The sequence below is a fragment of the Coregonus clupeaformis genome, chromosome 1 (genome assembly GCF_020615455.1).
Source record: "Coregonus clupeaformis isolate EN_2021a chromosome 1, ASM2061545v1, whole genome shotgun sequence".
Taxonomy (NCBI): domain Eukaryota; kingdom Metazoa; phylum Chordata; class Actinopteri; order Salmoniformes; family Salmonidae; genus Coregonus; species Coregonus clupeaformis.
Window position 1 is genome coordinate 46,811,983 of NC_059192.1, and position 21,369 is coordinate 46,833,351.

General features: G+C 42.3%; 2 protein-coding genes across 2 annotated transcripts; one reads left to right on the top strand and one right to left on the bottom strand.

The window, feature by feature from the left end:
* Positions 1 to 9,523: 9,523 nt before the first annotated feature.
* Positions 9,524 to 14,126, bottom strand: LOC121572222 (transmembrane protein 229B-like). The gene is made up of 2 exons (XM_041884536.1): positions 14,123 to 14,126; positions 9,524 to 10,008 (listed from the first exon to the last, which is right to left on the bottom strand). Exons 1-2 carry the CDS (start codon positions 14,124 to 14,126, stop codon positions 9,524 to 9,526), a joined length of 489 nt encoding a protein of 162 aa, XP_041740470.1.
* On the top strand, positions 12,422 to 15,820 carry LOC121582768 (hydroxycarboxylic acid receptor 2-like). The gene is made up of 2 exons (XM_041898866.1): positions 12,422 to 12,526; positions 14,308 to 15,820. Exon 2 carries the CDS (start codon positions 14,407 to 14,409, stop codon positions 15,394 to 15,396), a length of 990 nt encoding a protein of 329 aa, XP_041754800.1. The 5' UTR covers positions 12,422 to 12,526; positions 14,308 to 14,406; the 3' UTR covers positions 15,397 to 15,820.
* The last annotated feature ends 5,549 nt before the right edge of the window (positions 15,821 to 21,369 follow it).

Genomic DNA, 21,369 nt, shown 5'->3' on the forward strand with positions numbered 1-21,369 from the left:
GGGGAAATCCTTCTTGGTCCACAGAGTAGAAGAAGAGAACGAGTCGGAGGGGGTCACTGAGGCATGGAAGGGATGAACAGAGGTCATTCTGGCTCACCTGGAAGAAGGCAAGCAAGATGACCTTAGGCAGCTGTTTGGCGAGTATCCAGCTCTCTTCAGTCAGAAGCCAGGAAGAACCAAGGTCGTGGAACACATCATCCATTTGAAGCCTAACCAGAACCATGTGCGCCAGCATCCTTACCGTGTGCCTGAGAGGCTGGTGGTAGCCCTCAAGGAAGATGTCCACACCATGGTAGAGATGGATGTTGTCGAGCCATCGTCAAATGAATGGAGCAGCCCCATTGTCATTGTCCCAAAGAAGGATGTCTCTTTGCGTGTCTGCATGGACTTTTGATGCCTACCCTACCCTATGCCCCGCGTTGACGACTTACTGGAGAGAATAGGTAGAGCTCATTACATCACCACATTGAATCTCTGAAAAACGCCTGTAATCATCGCCTGTTCTCCAGAGCCCTGATTATCAGAAGAGGTTCCTGTTATGTGAATTATTTAACAAACTATTTCAGTGTCTCTGTGCGTCTCCCAAAAGGTTGTAAGTCTTTTGGGATTTAAGTAACGGACAGAGTCCCGGTATGCATAGTCAGAGATATTTATTCATTGAGAATTCTGCCATCACAATTTCAGAGTCCATCTTTTATACTCATACGTCATACAAAAAAATCCCTCCCCTCTGTAGGCGGGCTGTAGTTTTCCACTCTAAAACTGCTCTCCTGACCATCAGTTCACACACACACACAGATATACTCACATGCATACACACATACATACACACACACACACACACACACATGCATACACACACTCATACATACACACTTTCTTATCATAGCCTACTCTCTGCATTCCTCAGTTATTGCCGTTCTCACAATATTCTGCACCATGTTTTCATAACAGTTTCTCCCCTCCCTAAATTGGGAGGCCTCTTTATCTTGGTTTCTCAGTTGTCTGTAGACAGTTCTCCTTGTCCTTTGTCTGGCCTAACTCTTACTCACATTGCTGAGTCTTTACTGGTCCTACACTCACACATTTCTAACACATTATACACAGTTTCAGGGTGTAATAATTAGTCATTAATAATTAATCTATCAGTTCCTCGTACAGGTGGAAGCTTCGGCTGTGGGAATTGGAGCTGTACTGGCCCAAGGGGAGCCAGGTGAAGAGCTCCCCGTGCTGTACCTGAGTCGGAAGCTCTTGCCCAGGGAAACCGGGTATTCGACCATTGAGAGGGAGTGCCTGGCTATAAAGTGGGCACTAGATAGCCTCCGGTACTACCTTCTTGGGAGATAATTCGACCTGCACCTGGACCACAGAGCTCTTACCTGGATCCAGACCATGAAGGACCGGAATTTTCGCCTGACCAGGTGGTATCTGGAGCTCCAGCCCTTCCGGTTCTGTGTCCGTCACAAGGCAGGAAAAGAAAATGTCACAGCAGACTACCTATCCTGGCTCCCGAACCTGGTCGCTTCGGGAGAGTCCGTCACTGGCCGCGGCAGTATTTGGTAAACTAACATACACACACACTCATCTCCCCCTCCCTTTTCCGTTTTCAGCTCCGTTAGCAATGTGGGTCGACACACAAGTTAACTTAGCGATCTCAGTGCAGACATTACACACATTATTCTTACCTGCCGTCAGTAACAGTTTGGTCTGGTATAAGGAATATACAGACAATCTTTCATGTTTAATTTAAGTGGCATTTATTGTACTTATCAATGTTATGGATGAGCGCTCTGTTTCTTTGTTTTTTTTGTCTCTGTAGCTTCCGGGTGTGCTGGAATAAGGACCCGAGCTACGGCAATCGGGCTGGCTTAGTAGTGCCTGTCCCGAATGGCGCGTTCATGTGAATGGGCATATTGGAAGACATCATGTCAGTAGTGATGGGATTCTGTAAATGTGTTATTGTGTTATATTGTATTATAATAAACCGATTGCAACGGTTCAATTTGGCCCCTGTACAGTGGCTTTCGAAAGTATTCACCCCCCTTGGCATTTTTCCTATTTTGTTGCATTACAACCTGTAATTAAAATTGATTTTTGGGGGGTTTGTATCATTTGATTTACACAACATGCCTACCAAATTGAAGATGCAAAATATTTTTTACTGTGAAACAAAAAAGAAATAAGACAAAAAAACTGAAAACTTGAGCGTGCATAACTATTCACCCACCCAAAGTCAATACTTTGTAGAGCCACCTTTTGCAGCAATTACAGCTGCAAGTCTCTTGGGGTATGTCTCTATAAGCTTGGCACATCTAGTCACTGGGATTTCTGCCCATTCTTCAAGGCAAAACTGCTCCAGCTCCTTCAAGTTGGATGGGTTCCGCTGGTGTACAGCAATCCTTAAGTCATACCACAGATTCTCAAATGGATTGAGGCCTGGGCTTTGACAAGGCCATTCCAAGACATTTAAATGTTTCCCCTTAAACCACTCAAGTGTTGCTTTAGCAGTATGCTTAGGTTCATTGTCCTGCTGGAAGGTGAACCTCCTTCCCAGTCTCAAATCTCTGGAAGACTGAAACAGGTTTCCCTCAAGAATTTCCCTGTAGTGTTCTCGGGGTGATGAGAGGTGTTGGGTTTGCACCAGACATAGCTTTTTCCTTGATGGCCAAAAAGCTCAATTTTAGTCTCATCTGACCAGAGTAGCTTCTTCCATATGTTTGGGGAGTCTCCCACATGCCTTTTGGCGAACACCAAACGTGTTTGCTTTTTTTTTTTTGAAGCAATGGCTTTTTTCTGGCCACTCTTCTGTAAAGCCCAGCCCAGCTCTGTGGAGTGTACGGCTTAAAGTGGTCCTATGGACAGATACTCCAATCTCCACTGTGGAGCTTTGCAGCTCCTTCAGGGTTATCTTTGATCTCTTTGTTGCCTCTCTGATTAATGCCCTCCTTGCCTGGTCAGTGAGTTTTGGTGGGCGGCCCTCTCTTGGCAGGTTTGTTGTGGTGCCATATTTTTTCCATTTTTTAATAATGGTGCTCCGTGGGATGTTCAAAGTTTCAGATATTTTTTTATAACCCAACCCTGATCTGTACTTCTCCACAACTTTGTGCCTGACCTGTTTGGAGAGCTCCTTGGTCTTCATGGTGCCGCTTGCTTGGTGGTGCCCCTTGCTTAGGGGTGTTGCAGACTCTGGGGGCTTTCAGAACAGGTGTATATATACTGAGATCATGTGACAGATCATGTGACACTTAGATTGCACACAGGTGGACTTTATTTAACTAATTATGTGACTTCTGACGGTAATTGGTTGCACCAGATCTTATTTAGGGGCTTCATAGCAAAGGGGGTGAATACATATGCACGCACCACTTTTCCGTAATTTATTTTTTTGAATTTTTTGAAACAAGTAATTTCTTTTAATCAATTTGGACTATTTTGTGTATGTCCATTACATGAAATAAAAATAAAAATCAATTTAAATTACAGGTTGTAATGCAACAAAATAGGAGTAACGTCAAGGGGGATGAATACTTTTGCAAGGCACTTTTGCATAGCCTCCCTACTGTTCTTTTATTTTACTTTAATTTTTTACTAATCTATTTTTAACTTAACATTTATTTTTATTAAAACTGCATTGTTGGTTAAGGGATTGTAAGTAAGCACTTCACTGTAGGGTCTACACATGTTGTATTCGGCGCATGTGACAAATAAAATGTGATTTGATTTGGTAATTGCTTAATTAATGAAAGAGCTTGGTATGTTCTGATGGGAGGGGCTTCCCCTACAAAAGGAGCCTCTCTTTCAGTTCAAGAGGGGGACCGTTTTGATTGAGCTGTTGATGGGGCAGCACTGTTTTAGCTGTCCCATAATGTATACTTTTGGTGGCAGTACTGTTTTTCTTCAGGAATCACGATGTAAATAAACCCCCTTTGCACAGAAGTACTTTTGCGGCTCCAATATCGTTTTATTTGATAGAGGTTAGGTTTTTCAGTTTAGCCTTCTGGCCTACTCTATGCGACACATAGATTGACCAGGTGAATCCAGGTGAAAGCTGTGATCCCTTATTGATGCCACTTGTTAAATCCACTTCAATCTGTATAGATAAAGGGGAGGAGACAGGTTAAATAAGGATTTTTAAGCCTTGAGACAATTGAGAGGGTGAATTGGCAATACAAAATATTCAAGTACCTTTGAATGGGGTATGGTAGTAGGTGCCAGGCGCTGGGTTTTTCATGCTCAACAGCAGGGATCATCAACTAGATTCAGCCACGGGCCAATTTTTTCTTGAGTGGATGGTCGGGGAGGCCGGAACATAATAAAAAATATATATTTTTAGACTGCAAATTGACCGCAAGAAGCCTAAACAGATATAATTTCTGACTAAAACATAATCATTTCCAACCTTGATTACATTTGGGAACATTGTCCTGCGTAGGGTGTCGTCTTTCTGATGGGACGTTAAAACTGGAGTCCTGACTGTCTGTGGTCATTCAAAATCCCATGGCGTTTACTGTAAGAGTAGTAGGTGTTCACCCCGGTGTCATGGCTAAATTCCCAACCTGACCACATTCCATCATGGCCACCTAAACATCGCCCTCATTCCTAATTGGAATATATCACTCCTCACCTCTCTAACTGATAGTTGATGTGTGGTGAGAGTTCTGGCACAAAAATGGTCGCCGTGCATCACTGAGGTGGGTGCTACATATTGATGGTGAATGTGGTGAGTTTCCCCCTAATATGTAAAGCGCTTTGAGTACCTCAGCTGGTAGAAAAGTGCTATATAAATCCAATCAATTATGAATTATTATTATTTGTATACGATCACATATGTCTCTCTATTATGCGTGGGAATACTTGGGAACAGATTTCCAAAGTTAAAATCACTTGGAGCTGAATTCTTAGTGTTTTTACAGTCTTTTGTGTCTAACAATGAACAAATAATAATGAAAAAAAAATACACGTCTATTAATTGTGAGAATATTTGTGAACAGATTTCCAAAATTAGAATCAGTAGGAGCTGATTTCCTGGTGTTTTTACAGTCTTATGTCCAACAATGAAAATTAAACAAACCAAAAAACTAAGAAAAACTATTATTTATTTTGTTGCTCAGAAAACTTGGAGGACCAAATAAAACCACCCACAGGCCAAACTTCGGGCCGCCAGTTGGGGAACCCTGCTCAACAGTTTCCTGTGTGTATTAAGAATGGTCCACCACCCCAACTTTACACAACTGTGGAACGCTTTCGACACCTTGTAGAGTCCATACCCCAATGAATTGACGCTGTTCTGAGAGCAAAAGGGGGTGGGGGTGCAACGCAATAGTGAAGGTGTTCTTAATGTTTTGTACACTCAGTGTACTTCCCCTACTGTAAACCACACACTGAGGCATGACTTTTGTTATGTTCCATATAACATTGATGCAATGCTGCATTACATTAATAGTTCAGATGAACTGTTATTTCTCTGTAAAGTCCAAATTGGATGTATGGAAATACAGATCTGCTATCTTAATTTGACTCGTTTCTCACAGCAGTAAATGAATCATGCAGCAACAGGAAAAGTGAATTATTATCAGGATTTGTTTTATACATTTGATAGAGGAATTATGATTATGACTAAAATAGTTCACCCCAATACTGATGATGACTGTGTGAACTGTGTTAGGGTTATCATTATAAACCCACTAACATAGGGGGTGAGTTAGAAACTGCTGAGACAAACATTCCAGGATGAAGGGGACTGAGAAACTGGTTACAGGCCGCCTAAAGGTGGGCGGAGCAAAGTTCCTTTGGGTGAAGCATATATAAAGGCTGGATATGTGTTTTGGGGGGGGGGAGCTCTCCATGATTAAATAATACAGATCATTCTTGCTGGTTGTGGACCTTTGTTTAATTCATGATTAAAACCAGAGCCTTACACCCTCTGATAATTATTCAGAGCATTAAGTTTAATTAGAGAGAGAGAGAAATTCTCATGACAACATTTGATACATTTTTCATTAGGGCAAATCAAGTCTGACATTTTAAAGTGGAAATTACACAGTTTAGAAGTCTTTTTAAACCTTGAAAACACTAGAATTTGCATTTCCTGCTGTGCAGGAACATTCTCTGGGACAACAGAGTGATCAAATTAAAATAGCACCCCTGTAGAAATAAAATAGAAATCAGCATTACACAAAACGTTAGTCTAGATATTTGATGGACATACTGAATATATATACAGTACCAGTCAAAAGTTTGGACACACCTACTCATTCAAGGTTTTTCTTTATTTTTACTATTTTCTGCATTGTAGAATAATAGTGAAGACATCAAATCAATGAAATAACACATATGGAATCATGTGTTAACCAAAAAAGTGTTAAACAAATCAAAATATATTTTAGATTCTTCAAAACAGCCACCCTTTGCCTTGATGACAGCTTTGCACACTCTTGGCATTCTCTCAACCAGCTTCACCTGGAATGCTTTTCCAACAGTCTTGAAGGAGTTCCCACATATGCTGAGCACTTGTTGGCTGCTTTTCCTTCACTCTGCAGTCCTACTCATCCCAAACCATCTCAATTTGGTTGAGGTCGGTTGATTGTGGAGGGCCAGGTCATCTGACGCAGCACTCCATCATTCTCCTTCTTGGTCAAATAGCCCTTACACAGCCTGGAGGTGTGTTGGGTTATTGTCCTGTTGAAAAACAAATGATAGTCCCACTAAGGCCAAACCAGATGGGCAGAATGCTGTGGTAGCCATGCTGGTTAAGTGTGCCTTGAATTCTAAATACTGTATATCACAGACAGTGTCACCAGAAAAGCACCCCCGCACCATCACACCTCCTCCTCCATGCTTCACGGTGGGAACCACACATGCAGAGATCATCCGTTCACCTACTCTGCGTCTCACAAAGACAAGACGGTTGGAACCAAAAATCTCAAATTTGGACTCATCAGACCAAAGGACAGATTTCCTCTGGTCTAATGTCCATTGCTCGTGTTTCTTGGCCCAAGCAAGTCTCTTCTTATTATTGGTGTCCTTTAGTAGTGGTTTCTTTGTAGCAATTCGACCATAAAGGCCTGATTCACGCAGTCTCCTCTGAACAGTTGATGTTGAGATGTGTCTGTTACTTGAACTCTATGAATCATATATTTGGGCTACAATCTGAGGTGCAGTTAACTATAATGAACTTATCCTCTGCAGCAGATGTAACTCTGGGTCTTCCTTTCCTGTGGCGGTCCTCATGAGAGCCAGTTTCATCATAACGCTTAATGGTTTTTGTGACTGCACTTTAAGAAACTTTCAAAGTTCTTGAAACTTTCAGAATTGACTGACCTTCATGTCTTAAAGTACTGATGGACTTTCATTTCTCTTTGCTTATTTGAGCTGTTCTTGCCATAATATGGACTTGGTCTTTTACCAAAAATGGCTATCTTCAGTATACCCCCACTACCTTGTCACAACACAACTGATTGGCTCAAACGCATTAAGAAGGAAAGAAATTCCACAAATTAACTTTTAACAAGGCACACCTGTTAATTGAAATGCATTCCAGGTGACTACCTCATGAAGCTGGTTGAGAGAATGCCAAGAGTGTGCAAAGCTGTCATCAAGGGAAAGGGTGGCTACTTTGAAGAATCTCAAATACAAAATATTTTTTGATTTATTTAACACTGGTTACTACATGATTCCATATGTGTTATTTCATCGTTTTGATGTTTTCACTATTATTCTACAATGTAGAAAATAGTAAAAATAAAGAAAAACCCTGGAGTGAGTAGGTGTGTCCAAACTTTCGACTGGAACTGTATATTTTTTATATGAGGCCCTTGATCCTCAGGATGTTTGAACAGTACTTAGGTTGTTCAGCTGAATGCTGTGTGCGAGTTTATGACAGTGACAGCGGCCTCTCTTTTCAGCAAAGTGTACTGCCCACAGAGTAGATGAGTGATACAGTCAGTCATGTTCCAGCTTGCGTCATTTGATGATTGCTAGTGCACTTGTTATTTGCTGCCGTGACAACCAACTACCCACCCTTATAAGTAATCGTCCGGTATCTTTCAAAGAATCCCCAAAGTTGTGGAATTTTGTGCTATGTGAAATTGCACCAAAAACACAGCTTAGAAAGAAATATACCTTCCCTTGAATTCCACATCAGCGAAGTCAGTGCAATGTATCTTAGATTTTGCCCCTTAATAGTATGCTTTTAGTGATCTCTCAGTAAAAATGCTTGCAGGTATTACCATGTTGACAGTTTATTACCATGCTTACTAAAAACAATGGAATTTAGGGGATCTGTGAGCATGCTGTCAATGACATGGTGTGGTGTGTTTCTATGTATGCTATGCATATTATGGGATAGAGGCAGTAGCTTTGCGTGGTTAAAATCTCTGGGGAAGCCAAGTCAGTAAAGAATCCATCACAAAACCGGAAATCAAGTCCACAAAGCAAATATTGCATGTAACAAACAGTTATATGACCTGCAGCATGGTCAAGCAAGTTAATGTTTTCGACAGTTTACTAAACAACTACTGATTTTGAACCATGGAGTTAACGTAAGTCTGCTCAAAGATAATGGGAGCACTGCCTCTGCCATTCCAGCACCCTTTCAACTTAAACATTTAAATCAAATCAACAAGGCTATATATGCTTAGTTTAATACAATGAAAACAAACTTAAAGATACTAAAAACGATTTACTCCAATTAATGTTGCTAAATATCATGTGGCTGTCCATGTTACTGATTTCTGTTAACGTGAGCCTACTAGGTTACATCTAGGCTACATATTGAACTTCAATCGTCCCAGGCCACTGGCACAGTATATGAATTTACAGTTAGAGCAGAATTGCCATCATAATCATTGGCCTGCACAGAGAATAAAGTCAAAACCACAAGTCCAAATTCCCATATCCATCCATGGCTTAGGAAACGGACGATTTAGCAAGCTAGCTAATGCAGGACATCAACACAAGCAGACCAGAAATAGACATGTTGTTCTGACAATGATGACGTTTTGCTCAAGAAGTGATTTGATTGGTGTGAAGCCTCCCTTGGGGGGCATTTTGCTGCACCAGGACAACCCACAGTTGAATTCAGCTTAACACTGATTGGCTAATTATTTTAATTCTATAATTTTTTATCAAGGAGGCCAAATGCTTGCTGGCATCAATCAATCATATGTTACAGCGACAACATGTCATACTCTTTTGTTCCAGACAGAATCAGATACATGGGCTACACATACTGAAACAAAGGGGCACTGTTTCCCTCGCTCTGATGATTTCTCTGGTGAGATTCAGCCACTTGTGAATTGACGGAAAATTATGAAAACAGAGAGACGAAAGATAAATTATTTTATAATTTCTATATTTTTATTGGTCAAATATTTGGGGAAGCCTGGCAAATTATTTAATAATTTCTATATTTTTATTGGTCAATATTTGGGGAAGCCTGGCTTCCCTTGGCATCCATGAATACACGCCACCGGATAGAGGTGAGACTGTATGTCTTGCTGTGTTGGTAATCCGCTACAGATCATCAGTTAATCAGTCGTACTCTCAGAGTGTTCCTGATGACATGCTGCTCTGCTATGAGTGAGGCAAGGGCCCAGGGCAGGGCGTACTCCAGAGTCACCAGCCCTGCCAGGTTATAGCTAAACCCAGAGTAGTCCCATGGCATTGCTCCTAGCAGCCTCAGCACTATGCCCCAGCTAAACTCCCACAGGTAGATGAACAGGGTGCAGACAAGCATCCGCAACAGCAGGGGGAAGAGCTGGGCCAACAGCCTGCCACGCAGGCCCTCTATGAGGAAGATGGCCAAGGTGTTCATGGGGAGGGCCCAAAGGCAGGTGTGTCCTGCCAGCCTCCTGTCCTGGGTCTCCCACCAGTCACATATAGCGGTGAAGCTCACCTCACACAGGCAGCCATGCAGGGCGTAAACATAGAGGCAGGCTTGAGGGGACAGGGGACGATGGGTCACCCGCTCTGGTGGCTCTAGTGGGGCCTCCTCGTCATCACCAGCCTCTGTCACAGGGAGAGAAGATCAACACTTGTCGCACACCATAATTTTTTTTAATCACCTGTCTAGACTGTTCAAAGACAGTACCGTCAATAATGAGTGATAAGTGCGCCGTGTAAAATCAAATCAAATCATGTATTGTATTTTATTTGTCACATGCATCGTAAACAACAGGTGTAGACTTACGGGTCCTTTTCCAACAATGCAGAGTTAAAGATAAAGATAGAAAATATAAAATAGAAACAGTGACACGAGGAATAAATACAGAGTGAATAACGAATAACAATAACAAGTAAAAATAACATGGCTGTATACAGGGAGTATCAGTACCGGGTCGATGTGCAGGGGTACGACGCAATAGAGGTAGCTATGTACTTATAGGTAGGGGTAAATTGACTGGGCAACAGAAAAGATAGATAATAGAATGAGCTGTAGCAGCAGCATATGTGGTGAGTGTGAAAGTGTGTGTATGTGTGAGTGTGTGCGGTGTCAGTATGCATGTGTGCATAGCCGCGGGAAGTAGGGATGCTGAGGGTGCTGCTGTACCCCCTGAAATATCATATTTTTTTGTATTTATTAATATTAATAATACAAATATATGTTTTTTTTTCTTCATAAAAGTAGTGCATTGGGCCTTTACTAGTCCTGTATTAGCGGACCGATATACGCAGCACCCCCACCCCCAAACATCGTCCCGCGGCTATGCATGTGTGCACATGTTATGTGTGTGTGTGTGTGTGGGCGTATGTAGTGTGTGTTTGTGTGTGTGTGTGCGTGTGTGTGTGTGTGTGTTGGGGTGTCAGTGTAAGTATTGTATGTGTGAGTGTGTGGGTAGAGTCCATTATGTGCATAGAGTCAGTGCAAGAGAGTTAGTTCAAAAAAGGGTCAATGCAGGTAGTCTGGGAAGCCATTTGATTTATAAGTCTTGTTTAGCAGTCTTATTGATTGGTGGTAGAAGCTGTTCAGGGTCCTGTTGGTTCCAGACTTGGTGCACTAGTACCACTTGCCGTGAGGTAGCAGAGAGAACAGTCTATGGCTTAGATGGCTGGAGTCAATTGACAGTTTTTTGGGCCTTCCTCTGACACTGCCTGGTATAGAGATCCTGGAGAGCAGGGAGCTCAGCCCCAGTGACATACTGGGCCGTACTGACCACCCTCTGTAGCGCCTTGCAATTGGGTGCCTTGCAGTTGCGGTACCAAGCGGTGATGAAGCCAATCAAGATGCTCTCAATGGTGCAGCTGTAGAACTTTTTGAGGATCTGAGGGCCCATCCCAAATCTTTTCAGCCACCTGAGAGCGAAGAGGCGCTGTCGTGCCCTCTTTACAACTGTGTGGGTGTGGACCAGTTAATTATTTTCACAAAATAAATGTCCTTGACTTGCTCCATATATCTGTATGGTCTGGCTTAGTGCACATAGTCATGGTAGACCCATGCCAGTGCATATCAGGAGACAACTCTATTAATCTCTGTCACATTTATGCTTCTTTCTAATCTGTTGCCGTTATGATTTATTTATTATTTACCATGTCCAAGTGGGATGGTTTGAGATGGTTCACTCTGCATGTTTTAATTTTCAGTTACAGCATGGCTACTGGACCAATTATTTGTGATACCTACTACATATTTAGTTATGCAATATTAGAAATGTCATTTTGACAGGTTCACCAGGCAAGGAAACAAAAACATCCCAAAACATCCAAAGACAGATCGAGAACTATATGTATGCCACCCCCATGATTTCAAAATAATTTCCACTAGATGCAGCATCAACTTCCTTCTCGATTTGTGTTTAACCCTTACACCAGTGTGACTCTTACACCCAGTAAGAGTCACACTGTTTGCTAAATGGTTGTAAGAATACACTCTAAAAATATTCTACCACTGAAGTTATATATAGTTATATCAGCATTATCTGCCTCCCAGGCTAATGTAATGTGTGGTGTGTACATGTACAGTGCCTTCGGAAAGTATTCAGACCCCTTGACTTTTTCCACATTTTGTTAGATTACAGCCTTATTCTAAAATTGATTAAATTGTCAGTTTTTTTCCTCATCAATCTACACACAATACTCCATAATGACAAAGCAAAAACAGGTTTTTAGAAATGTTGTATGTATTCCTAGTTTTCTTCTTATAAGGCCAGCACATTTCACCTTCTCGTATCTCATATTACATCCATATCTTGATTCACTGGTATTTGGAACAAAATCCCCTATGACTGTGAACAAGCAGTTGCATGTCAAATGAATCAGCCAGAGGACTAAGAAATGAGGGTCTGGTTGTGATTGCAAACTTTCTGAATTAGCTCAGAGATCATGCTGACAGTGATGTCACACTGGCTCTGGCCAGCCCTCAGAGGAAGTCAGTCTAAAGTGACTGTCTCAAGACACTCCTCTTAAAGCCAACATAAAAGCCTGAACAGTGGAGACACACATGAGAGGAGATAAAATATGCTGAGAGGAGCATAGACTGCCTTTAAAACCCAATTGTAGTCACACTGACCCCAAACACACGACTCAACTGGTGAGTAGTGGATACATATTCTAAATATGGTAAAAAGTTATAATATTGTCGAGTTTAGACTTTGTGAGGTGCGTGGTTGAAAGGGAAGTCACGACACGATCGATAACTAGATGGTTGAGTTTAATGTCCTCCTTTGACAGCTGACACATACAGTCTTACAATGCTATAACTTGCAATATTAGCTAGCAGTTGTGTGAATAGGAGTTGTCTTTATAGCTGCAGAGGGTTAGCTCTCCCTATTTTGATTTCTAGACAAACAATCTGTAGTGGAATTTTACTGTGTCTCTTTCTGCTTACATTGTCTCACACATCATACATGTTTGACCTGTTGCATACTTAGAAATGCACCTGTTGTAGACAGACAGGGTGTCTGAGGTTTGCTCTCACAAGGTTGGCGGGAGTGGAATTATTGGCTGCGGTTGCCAGGTGTTCTTCTCCTCTGCAGCCAGTCTCTGGGAGCAAACGCTTTGCTGAGAAAGGATGCATTTGGCTATCTTTGTGTAACTCGTAGTGATAGTACAAATATGCTGAGGGGGAAATACCTCTTCAGAGCTTCTGACTAACCTTCCCATGAAGTGTTGTTTGTCTGTAATCTCTCCGCTGGCGTGAATAAACATATATTCATTTAAGCTTGACTTTAGGGTCCTTAGTGGTAATTTCCACGACAAATCCTTTATCTGATTTCCCAGATTTTGTTTTGCTCCACCTTTTTGGTTTGCTTCCTGTCTTTAAGTTTGGTGTTTATTTTTATTTTGTTTGCCTCTTCTTGGGCAAATTTAGTGGGCGCTCATGGTGGGTGTCTTTTAGGTCCCAGTTGTTGTTGCTAGTCAACTTTCAGTGGACACCCCCATGAGTGTCTTTCAGAACCCCTCCTAAAACCCCACCTTTTTCGTTTTGGTTGTTGGTCAGTGACTCTTTGTTAGTTCCCCCTTCTGTTTAAGCGACATTTTTGGTTTTCTTGCTGGGGAACGTAACAATATATATACGGGTATGTTGTTTTGAAATGTTGTTTCTCGTGTCTGATTCATGTTTCTCATCAAAGGCTTATTCTTACATCAAAAGGCAATTTCATCAGCTGTTCATGAAAAATGCAATGTTTACAAGCAAACATAACAAGCATTTCCATTGACATGCACTGAGGCAGGAGTCCATTTTGAGCTAAGAACATACAAAATTTAATTCCCCACTGTGTGTTTCTGAATGCTGTGTAGTGCAGCTGTAAGCATGGAAAGTGAGGCTGGAAAATACAAAGAAGTGAGAGGGTGTGTAATCTGTGAATTTAAAACAGAATATGATTTAATTGGACAAATGGGAAGTCACGATTTAGAGTGTGAACACTCACATTTTACAACACTTTCAGCAACAAACAAGCTTTCAAAAGAGTTGAGAAACTGTAATCTTGCAGATGCATTTCGCCACTTACTTCACAGAGCAGGAATTGGTTCTCTACTACTAGATAGTACTATTAGGTAAGTGGACACAGCCTGACTCAAAGCTGTTTTGTTGTAGTCTTGCTAACACCAGCTTCTCTACTTCAGCTTGCTGCGTAGTCATGTGGGTCGTGTGTCAACCAGGCTAGTTTTGCCGAGCTCTTACCCATGGGTAAGCCCTATGATAGAGGAACCTCCAACATGCTTAGCATTATTCTTTCTTTTTTACCAAACAAGTAGGCATATGAACAGAAATATCTTAGAAAACACATTTGTCGGTCTGTCTGTCTTGAAAGCATGACCCAGTTAGAATTTTACTTTATTTTCTCACATTTGCCTTTGTTTGTGCAGATATCCCCCTGAGATGCTCTGAAAAGAGGAAAAGGTGGACTTTGTGAAAAACGGCAACATCCAAGGTTTCCTGGAAGCGAAAACATACTCAATCTAACGATGGCTGAAACGGCTACAGTAGCACACAGTAACTCTACCTTGCACTGCCCATCCGCTCAGTATCTGGTGGCCGACATACTGCCTCCTGTCCTGATTATAGAGCTCCTACTGGGCCTGCCAGGCAATGTAGTGGCCCTGTGGATCTTCACTTGCCGTCTGAAGACCTGGAGGGCCAACACCCTGTTCCTCTTCAACCTGGTCCTGGCTGACTTCATACTGCTCATCTGCCTGCCCTTCCGCATCGATACCTTGCTCCGTGGGGAAGACTGGGTGTTTGGCGCCGCCTGGTGCCGGATCAACCTCTTCATGCTGGCTGTCAACCGTTCGGCAAGCATTGCCTTCATGACTAGCGTGGCCTTCGACCGCTACTTCAAGGTGGTCCATCCGCACCACCGCATCAACCACATGACGTCTACCCAGGCGGGAATGGTGGCGGGGGGCATCTGGATGGTGGTGATCTCCCTGCGGCTCCCCCTGCTGGCCACCAACCTCCTAAGGGAGCACGACAACATCTCCCTGTGCCGCAGCTTCAGCACCTACACTGTGATTCCCCCGGCGATCCTGCTGCACTACATGGTGTTCGTCGGGGAGTTCTTCCTGCCCCTGCTGCTCCTGCTGTTCTGCTCAGCCAGGATTGCCTGCATCCTGCGCCAACGGCAGCTGGACAAGGAGAAGAAGGTGCGGCGGGCCATCCGGGTGGTGGGGATAATTGTGGCTATGTTTGTGCTGTGTTTCTTTCCCGGAATCGCGACAGGCATGGTTTCGCTCTACATCAAGAAGTCCAGACCCTTGGACTGTCACTCCTACCAAATGGCAGGTGAGCTCTTCAGCCTGTCCATTGGCTTCACATACCTTAACAGCACCCTGGACCCGGTCATCTACTGCTTTTCCAGCTCCATGTTCAGAAACTCCATCAAGAGCTCCATCAATAAGCTGGGCCTGGTGGAGATGAGGCTGAGCCGACGGGGAAGCATGGCCAGCGATGGGTGAGGGGAGATGGGGTGATGGAGGCAACTCTGGCCCTTTTTTCCAAAGACAGGCCCCACCTTTTAGAAGGCCTTAATAAGGAGAACAGACTCATGACAGTGAATTGAATGGAGACTAGACAGTGGAATTTTACAGCTGTAATTAACAAGCCGTATGTTATGTTCAGAAACATTTCATAGCTATGTGGGATACGTACTTGAAATGGCTGAATGCAGTTAGTGTGAAACAAAGATAGGGAAAAGAATGCCTTCATTCCATCTGAATTTGCTTAAATGAACAACATTATTTTCATAACCATGTGATGTTGAGGAGCGCCATTATATTTTTGTCTTGATTTACTAATACGTCTGTCAAATACACCATCATTTTTACGAAATACAGTGTTTATACAGCAAGATATCTTTATAAAAGTGATATTTTTATTTGATGTTTGTGCTTAGAGTGATGATATACTGTACACTGTGTACAAAACATGTTCTTTCCATTACATAGAATGACCAGGTGAATCAAGGTGAAAGCTATGATCTCTTATTGATGTCACTTCAATCAGTGTAAATGAAGGGGAGAAGACAGGTTAAATAAGTATTTTTAAGCCTTGAGACAATTGAGACATGGATTGTGTATGTTTACCATTCAGAGGGTGAATGGGCAAGACAAAATATTGAAGTGCCTTTGAACGGGGTGTGGTAGCAGTTGCCAGGCACACTGGTTTGAGTGTGTCAAGAACTGCAACGCTGCTGGGTTTTTCACGCTCAACAGTTTCCCGTGTGTATCAAGAATGGTCCACCACCCAAAGGACACTGCCTCTGCCATTCCAGCACCCTTTCAACTTAAATATTTCAATCAAATCAACAAGGCTATACAGTGAGGGAAAACAAGTATTTGATCCCCTGCTGATTTTGTATGTTTGCCCACTGACAAAGAAATTATCAGTCAATAATTTTAATGGTAGGTTTATTTGAACAGTGAGAGACAGAATAACAACAAAAAAATCCAGAAAACACATGTCAAAAATGTTGTAAATTGATTTGCATTTTAATGAGGGAAATAAGTATTTGACCCCCTCTCAATCAGGAAGATTTCTGGCTCCCAGGTGTTTTTTATACAGGTAACGAGCTGAGATTAGGAGCACTCCCTTTAAGAGTGTGCTCCTAATCTCAGCTCGTTACCTGTATAAAAGACACCTGTCCACAGAAGCAATCATTCAATCAGATTCCAAACTCTTCACCATGGCCAAGACCAAAGAGCTCTCCAAGGATGTCAGGGACAAGATTGTAGACCTACACAATGCTGGAATGGGCTACAAGACCATCGCCAAGCAGCTTGGTGAGAAGGTGACAACAGTTGGTGCGATTATTCGCAAATGCAAGAAACACAAAATAACTGTCAATCTCCCTCGTCCTGGGGCTCCATGCAAGATCTCACCTCGTGGAGTTGCAATGATCATGAGAACGGTGAGGAATCAACCCAGAACTACACGGGAGGATCTTGTCAATGATCTCAAGGCAGCTGGAACTATAGTCACCAAGAAAACAATTGGTATCACAGTACGCCGTGAAGGACTGAAATCCTGCAGTGCCCGCAAGGTCCCCCTGCTCAAGAAAGCACATATACAGGCCCGTCTGAAGTTTGCCAATGAACATCTGAATGATTCAGAGGAGAACTGGGTGAAAGTGTTGTGGTCAGATGAGACCAAAATGGAGCTCTTTGTCATCAACTCAACTCGCCGTGTTTGGAGGAGGAGGAATGCTGCCTATGACCCCCAGAACACCATCCCCACCGTCAAACATGGAGGTGGAAACATGATGCTTTGGGGGTGTTTTTCTGCTAAGGGGACAGGACAACTTCACCGCATCAAAGGGACGATGGACGGGGCCATGTACCGTCAAATCTTGGGTGAGATCCTACTTCCCTCAGCCAGGGCATTGAAAATGGGTCGTGGATGGGTATTCCAGCATGACAATGACCCAAAACACACGGCCAAGGCAACAAAGGAGTGGCTCAAGAAGAAGCACATTAAGGTCCTGGAGTGGCCTACCCAGTCTCCAGACCTTAATCCCATAGAAGATCTGTGGAGGGAGCTGAAGGTTCGAGTTGCCAAACGTCAGCCTCGAAACCTTAATGACTTGGAGAAGATCTGCAAAGAGGAGTGGGACAAAATCCCTGCTGAGATGTGTGCAAACCTGGTGGCCAACTACAAGAAACGTCTGACCTCTGTGTTTTGCCACCAAGTACTAAGTCATGTTTTGTAGAGGGGTCAAATACTTATTTCCCTCATTGAAAATGCAAATCAATTTATAACATTTTTCTGGATTCTTTTGTTGTTATTCTGTCTCTCACTGTTCAAATAAACCTACCATTAACATTATAGACTGATCATTTCTTTATCAGTGGGCAAACCTACAAAATCAGCAGGGGATCAAATACTTTTTTCCCTCACTGTATATGCTTAGTTTAATACACTGAAAACAAACTTAAAGATACTAAAAACGATTTACTCCAATTAATGTTGCTAAATATCATGTGGCTGTCCATGTTACTGATTTCTGTTAACGTGAGCCCACTAGGTTACATCTAGGCTACATATTGAACTTCAATCGTCTCAGCCCAGTGGCACAGTATATGAATTTACAGTTAGAGCAGAATCGCTGTCATAATCATTGGCCTGCACCGAGAATTAAGTCAAAACCACAAGTCCAAATTCCCATATCCATCCATGGCTTAGGAAACGGCCGATTTAGCAAGCTAGCTAATGCAGGACATCAACAAAAGCAGACCAGAAACAGACATGTTGTTCTGACAATGATGACGTTTTGCTCAAGAAGTGATTTGATTGGTGTGAAGCCTCCCTTGGGGGGCGTTTTGCTGCACCAGGACAACCCACAGTTGAATTCAGCTTAACACTGATTGGCTAATTATTTAAATTTTATATTTTTTTATCAAGGAGGCCAAATGCTTGCTGGCATCAATCAATCATATGCTACAGCGACAACATGTCATACTATTTGTGTGTGTGTGTTGGGGTGTCAGTGTAAGTATTGTATGTGTGAGTGTGTGGGTAGAGTCCATTATGTGCATAGAGTCAGTGCAAGAGAGTTAGTTCAAAAAAGGGTAAATGCAGGTAGTCTGGGAAGCGATTTGATTTAGAAGTCTTGTTTAGCAGTCTTATTGATTGGTGGTAGAAGCTGTTCAGGGTCCTGTTGGTTCCAGACTTGGTGCACTAGTACCGCTTGCCGTGAGGTAGCAGAGAGAACAGTCTATGGCTTAGATGGCTGGAGTCAATTGATAGTTTTTTGGGCCTTCCTCTGACACTGCCTGGTATAGAGATCCTGGATAGCAGGGAGCTCGGCCCCAGTGACATACTGGGCCGTACTGACCACCCTCTGTAGCGCCTTGCAATTGGGTGCCTTGCAGTTGCGGTACCAAGCGGTGATGAAGCCAATCAAGATGCTCTCAATGGTGCAGCTGTAGAACTTTTTGAGGATCTGAGGGCCCATCCCAAATCTTTTCAGCCACCTGAGAGCGAAGAGGCGCTGTCGTGCCCTCTTTACAACTGTGTGGGTGTGGACCAGTTAATTATTTTCACAAAATAAATGTCCTTGACTATGCTTCTTTCTAATCTGTTGCCGTTATGATTTATTTATTATTTACCATGTCCAAGTGGGATGGTTTGAGATGGTTCACTCTGCATGTTTTAATTTTCAGTTAAAGCATGGCTACTGGACCAATTATTTGTGATACCTACTAACTATTTAGTTATGCAATATTAGAAATGTCATTTTGACAGGTTCACCAGGCAAGGAAACAAAAACATCCCAAAACACCCAAAGACAGATCGAGAACTAAATGTATGCCACCCCCATGATTTCAAAATAATTTCCACTTGTATTTTTCCACTAGTTGCAGCATCAACTTCCTTCTCGATTTGTGTTCACACCCAGTAAGAGTCACACTGTTTGCTAAATGGTTTTAAGAATACACTCTAAAAAGATTCTACCACTGAATTTATATATAGTTATACATATACTGTAGTTATAGGCTTACTACTGTATTTGTAGCACCACCCATGATCCTGCAAATCCAGCCATGTGACGGGCTACTGAGATAAGGCAAGCTTTTATCATTAACTTTCTCACTTGGTAGACTACCTCATTGTACTGCCAGCTAAGGAGGAAATAACCCACCACTGAAGATGCAATGATGAGTGTGAATGTTTAATATAATGTTTGCTAGATCCCAAATATCATATTATTACTACATAATATATATGTCATTACTGCAGGTCTATACTTATCTGTCTGTCTATGTGTGTTTGTTTGATTGTATGTATGTCGGTCTGTATATTGGTGAAAAGGATCATTTGCCAATCTTTTGACGCTCCTTATCAAGTGCAATGAATGTTGAAGCTGTGATTTCTGAAGTCAATAGCCTCTCCTGTTGACTTAAAAGTATCTTTGATATTCCATGCAAAGTTTGAGAACTTTGCTTATACTATGCCAGCATTTTTATGGCCTATAGTCCTTAATTTAACGGTCAAACAATTTACTTTATCTGTAATTGTTGTGGATCAGGCTGTTACTGTAATAGCCTCAGTTTAGGAAATTATGAACACATTTTATTTCAGCATAGAAAAATGTATGACTGTAGGTCCACTGTAACAAACTGATCAGCTGATAGTCATGGTTGTTATTTGAAATTAATTGTGATAAAAATCCAATCCTATAAAACCAACTCCAATAAAAAAAATAAAAACTCAAATTAAAACAAACAAACAATTAATTTATAATTAGTTAGATTTCATAGTTACTTTAAACAGTGATTCTGGCATTACAATTATGCCATAGCCTAAGGGTGGCAACACTGAAATCAATGTATAATATTGTTACAAACTTACAGACCCCTGTCTCTATAAAATTTGATAACACATTAATTACCCACACAAAGTTTTAACACCTAGTACACTCCTTACGTGTAGTGTTCCTGACTCCATCCCTGAGCTGTGTATGTCGCCGCCGTGACTTTTATACTGTTTCCCGGTCTGTCCCTACAGTATGTGTCTATGCGTGTATGTTTAGCCCCTAGGATAAACAGTAAGCCAGTCCATGCTATCAGTTGTACAGAGCGACATCTCTTCTCCGGTCTAAAGTCAGGTAGGGTGCAGAGGCGCTGGGGAGGAGAGCCAGCCATGTTTACCATGCACCTGTGCCATCACTGATGACAAACAGCGTGTGTTTGTGCGTGCATGTCACTGTTACCAAAGTAAACTTTAAAAGGCCGTGGGGGTCCATTCTCTACTGTCTGAGAGCTTTCTGCATGAGGCTTATCAGTAGAGGACAGGGGAAGGGAGTCAGGGACATGACCCTATGGGAGACTGAAGGATGGGCTAGCCATGCCATGGTATCTGAGTCCCCTTGAGTTACAGAGATGATCAGCATTATCTGCCTCCCAGGCTAATGTAATGTGTGGTGTGTACATGTACAGTGCCTTCGGAAAGTATTCAGACCCCTTGACTTTTTCCACATTTTGTTAGATTACAGCCTTATTCTAAAATTGATTAAATTGTCAGTTTTTTTTCTCATCAATCTACACACAATACTCCATAATGACAAAGCAAAAACATGTTTTTAGAAATGCTGTATGTATTCCTAGTTTTCTTCTTATAAGGCCAGCACATTTCACCTTCTCGTATCTCATATTATCCATATCTTGATTCACTGGTATTTGGAACAAAATCCCCTATGACTGTGAACAAGCAGTTGCATATCAAATGAATCAGCCAGAGGACTAGAGGGTCTGGTTGTGAATGCGGGTCTGGTTGTGAATGCAAACTTCCTGAATTAGCTCAGAGATCATGCTGATAGTGATGTCACACTGGCTCTGGCAAGCCCTCAGAGGAAGTCAGTCTAAAGTGACTGTCTCAAGACACTCCTCTTAAAACCAACAGAAAAGCCTGAACAGTGGAGACACACATGAGAG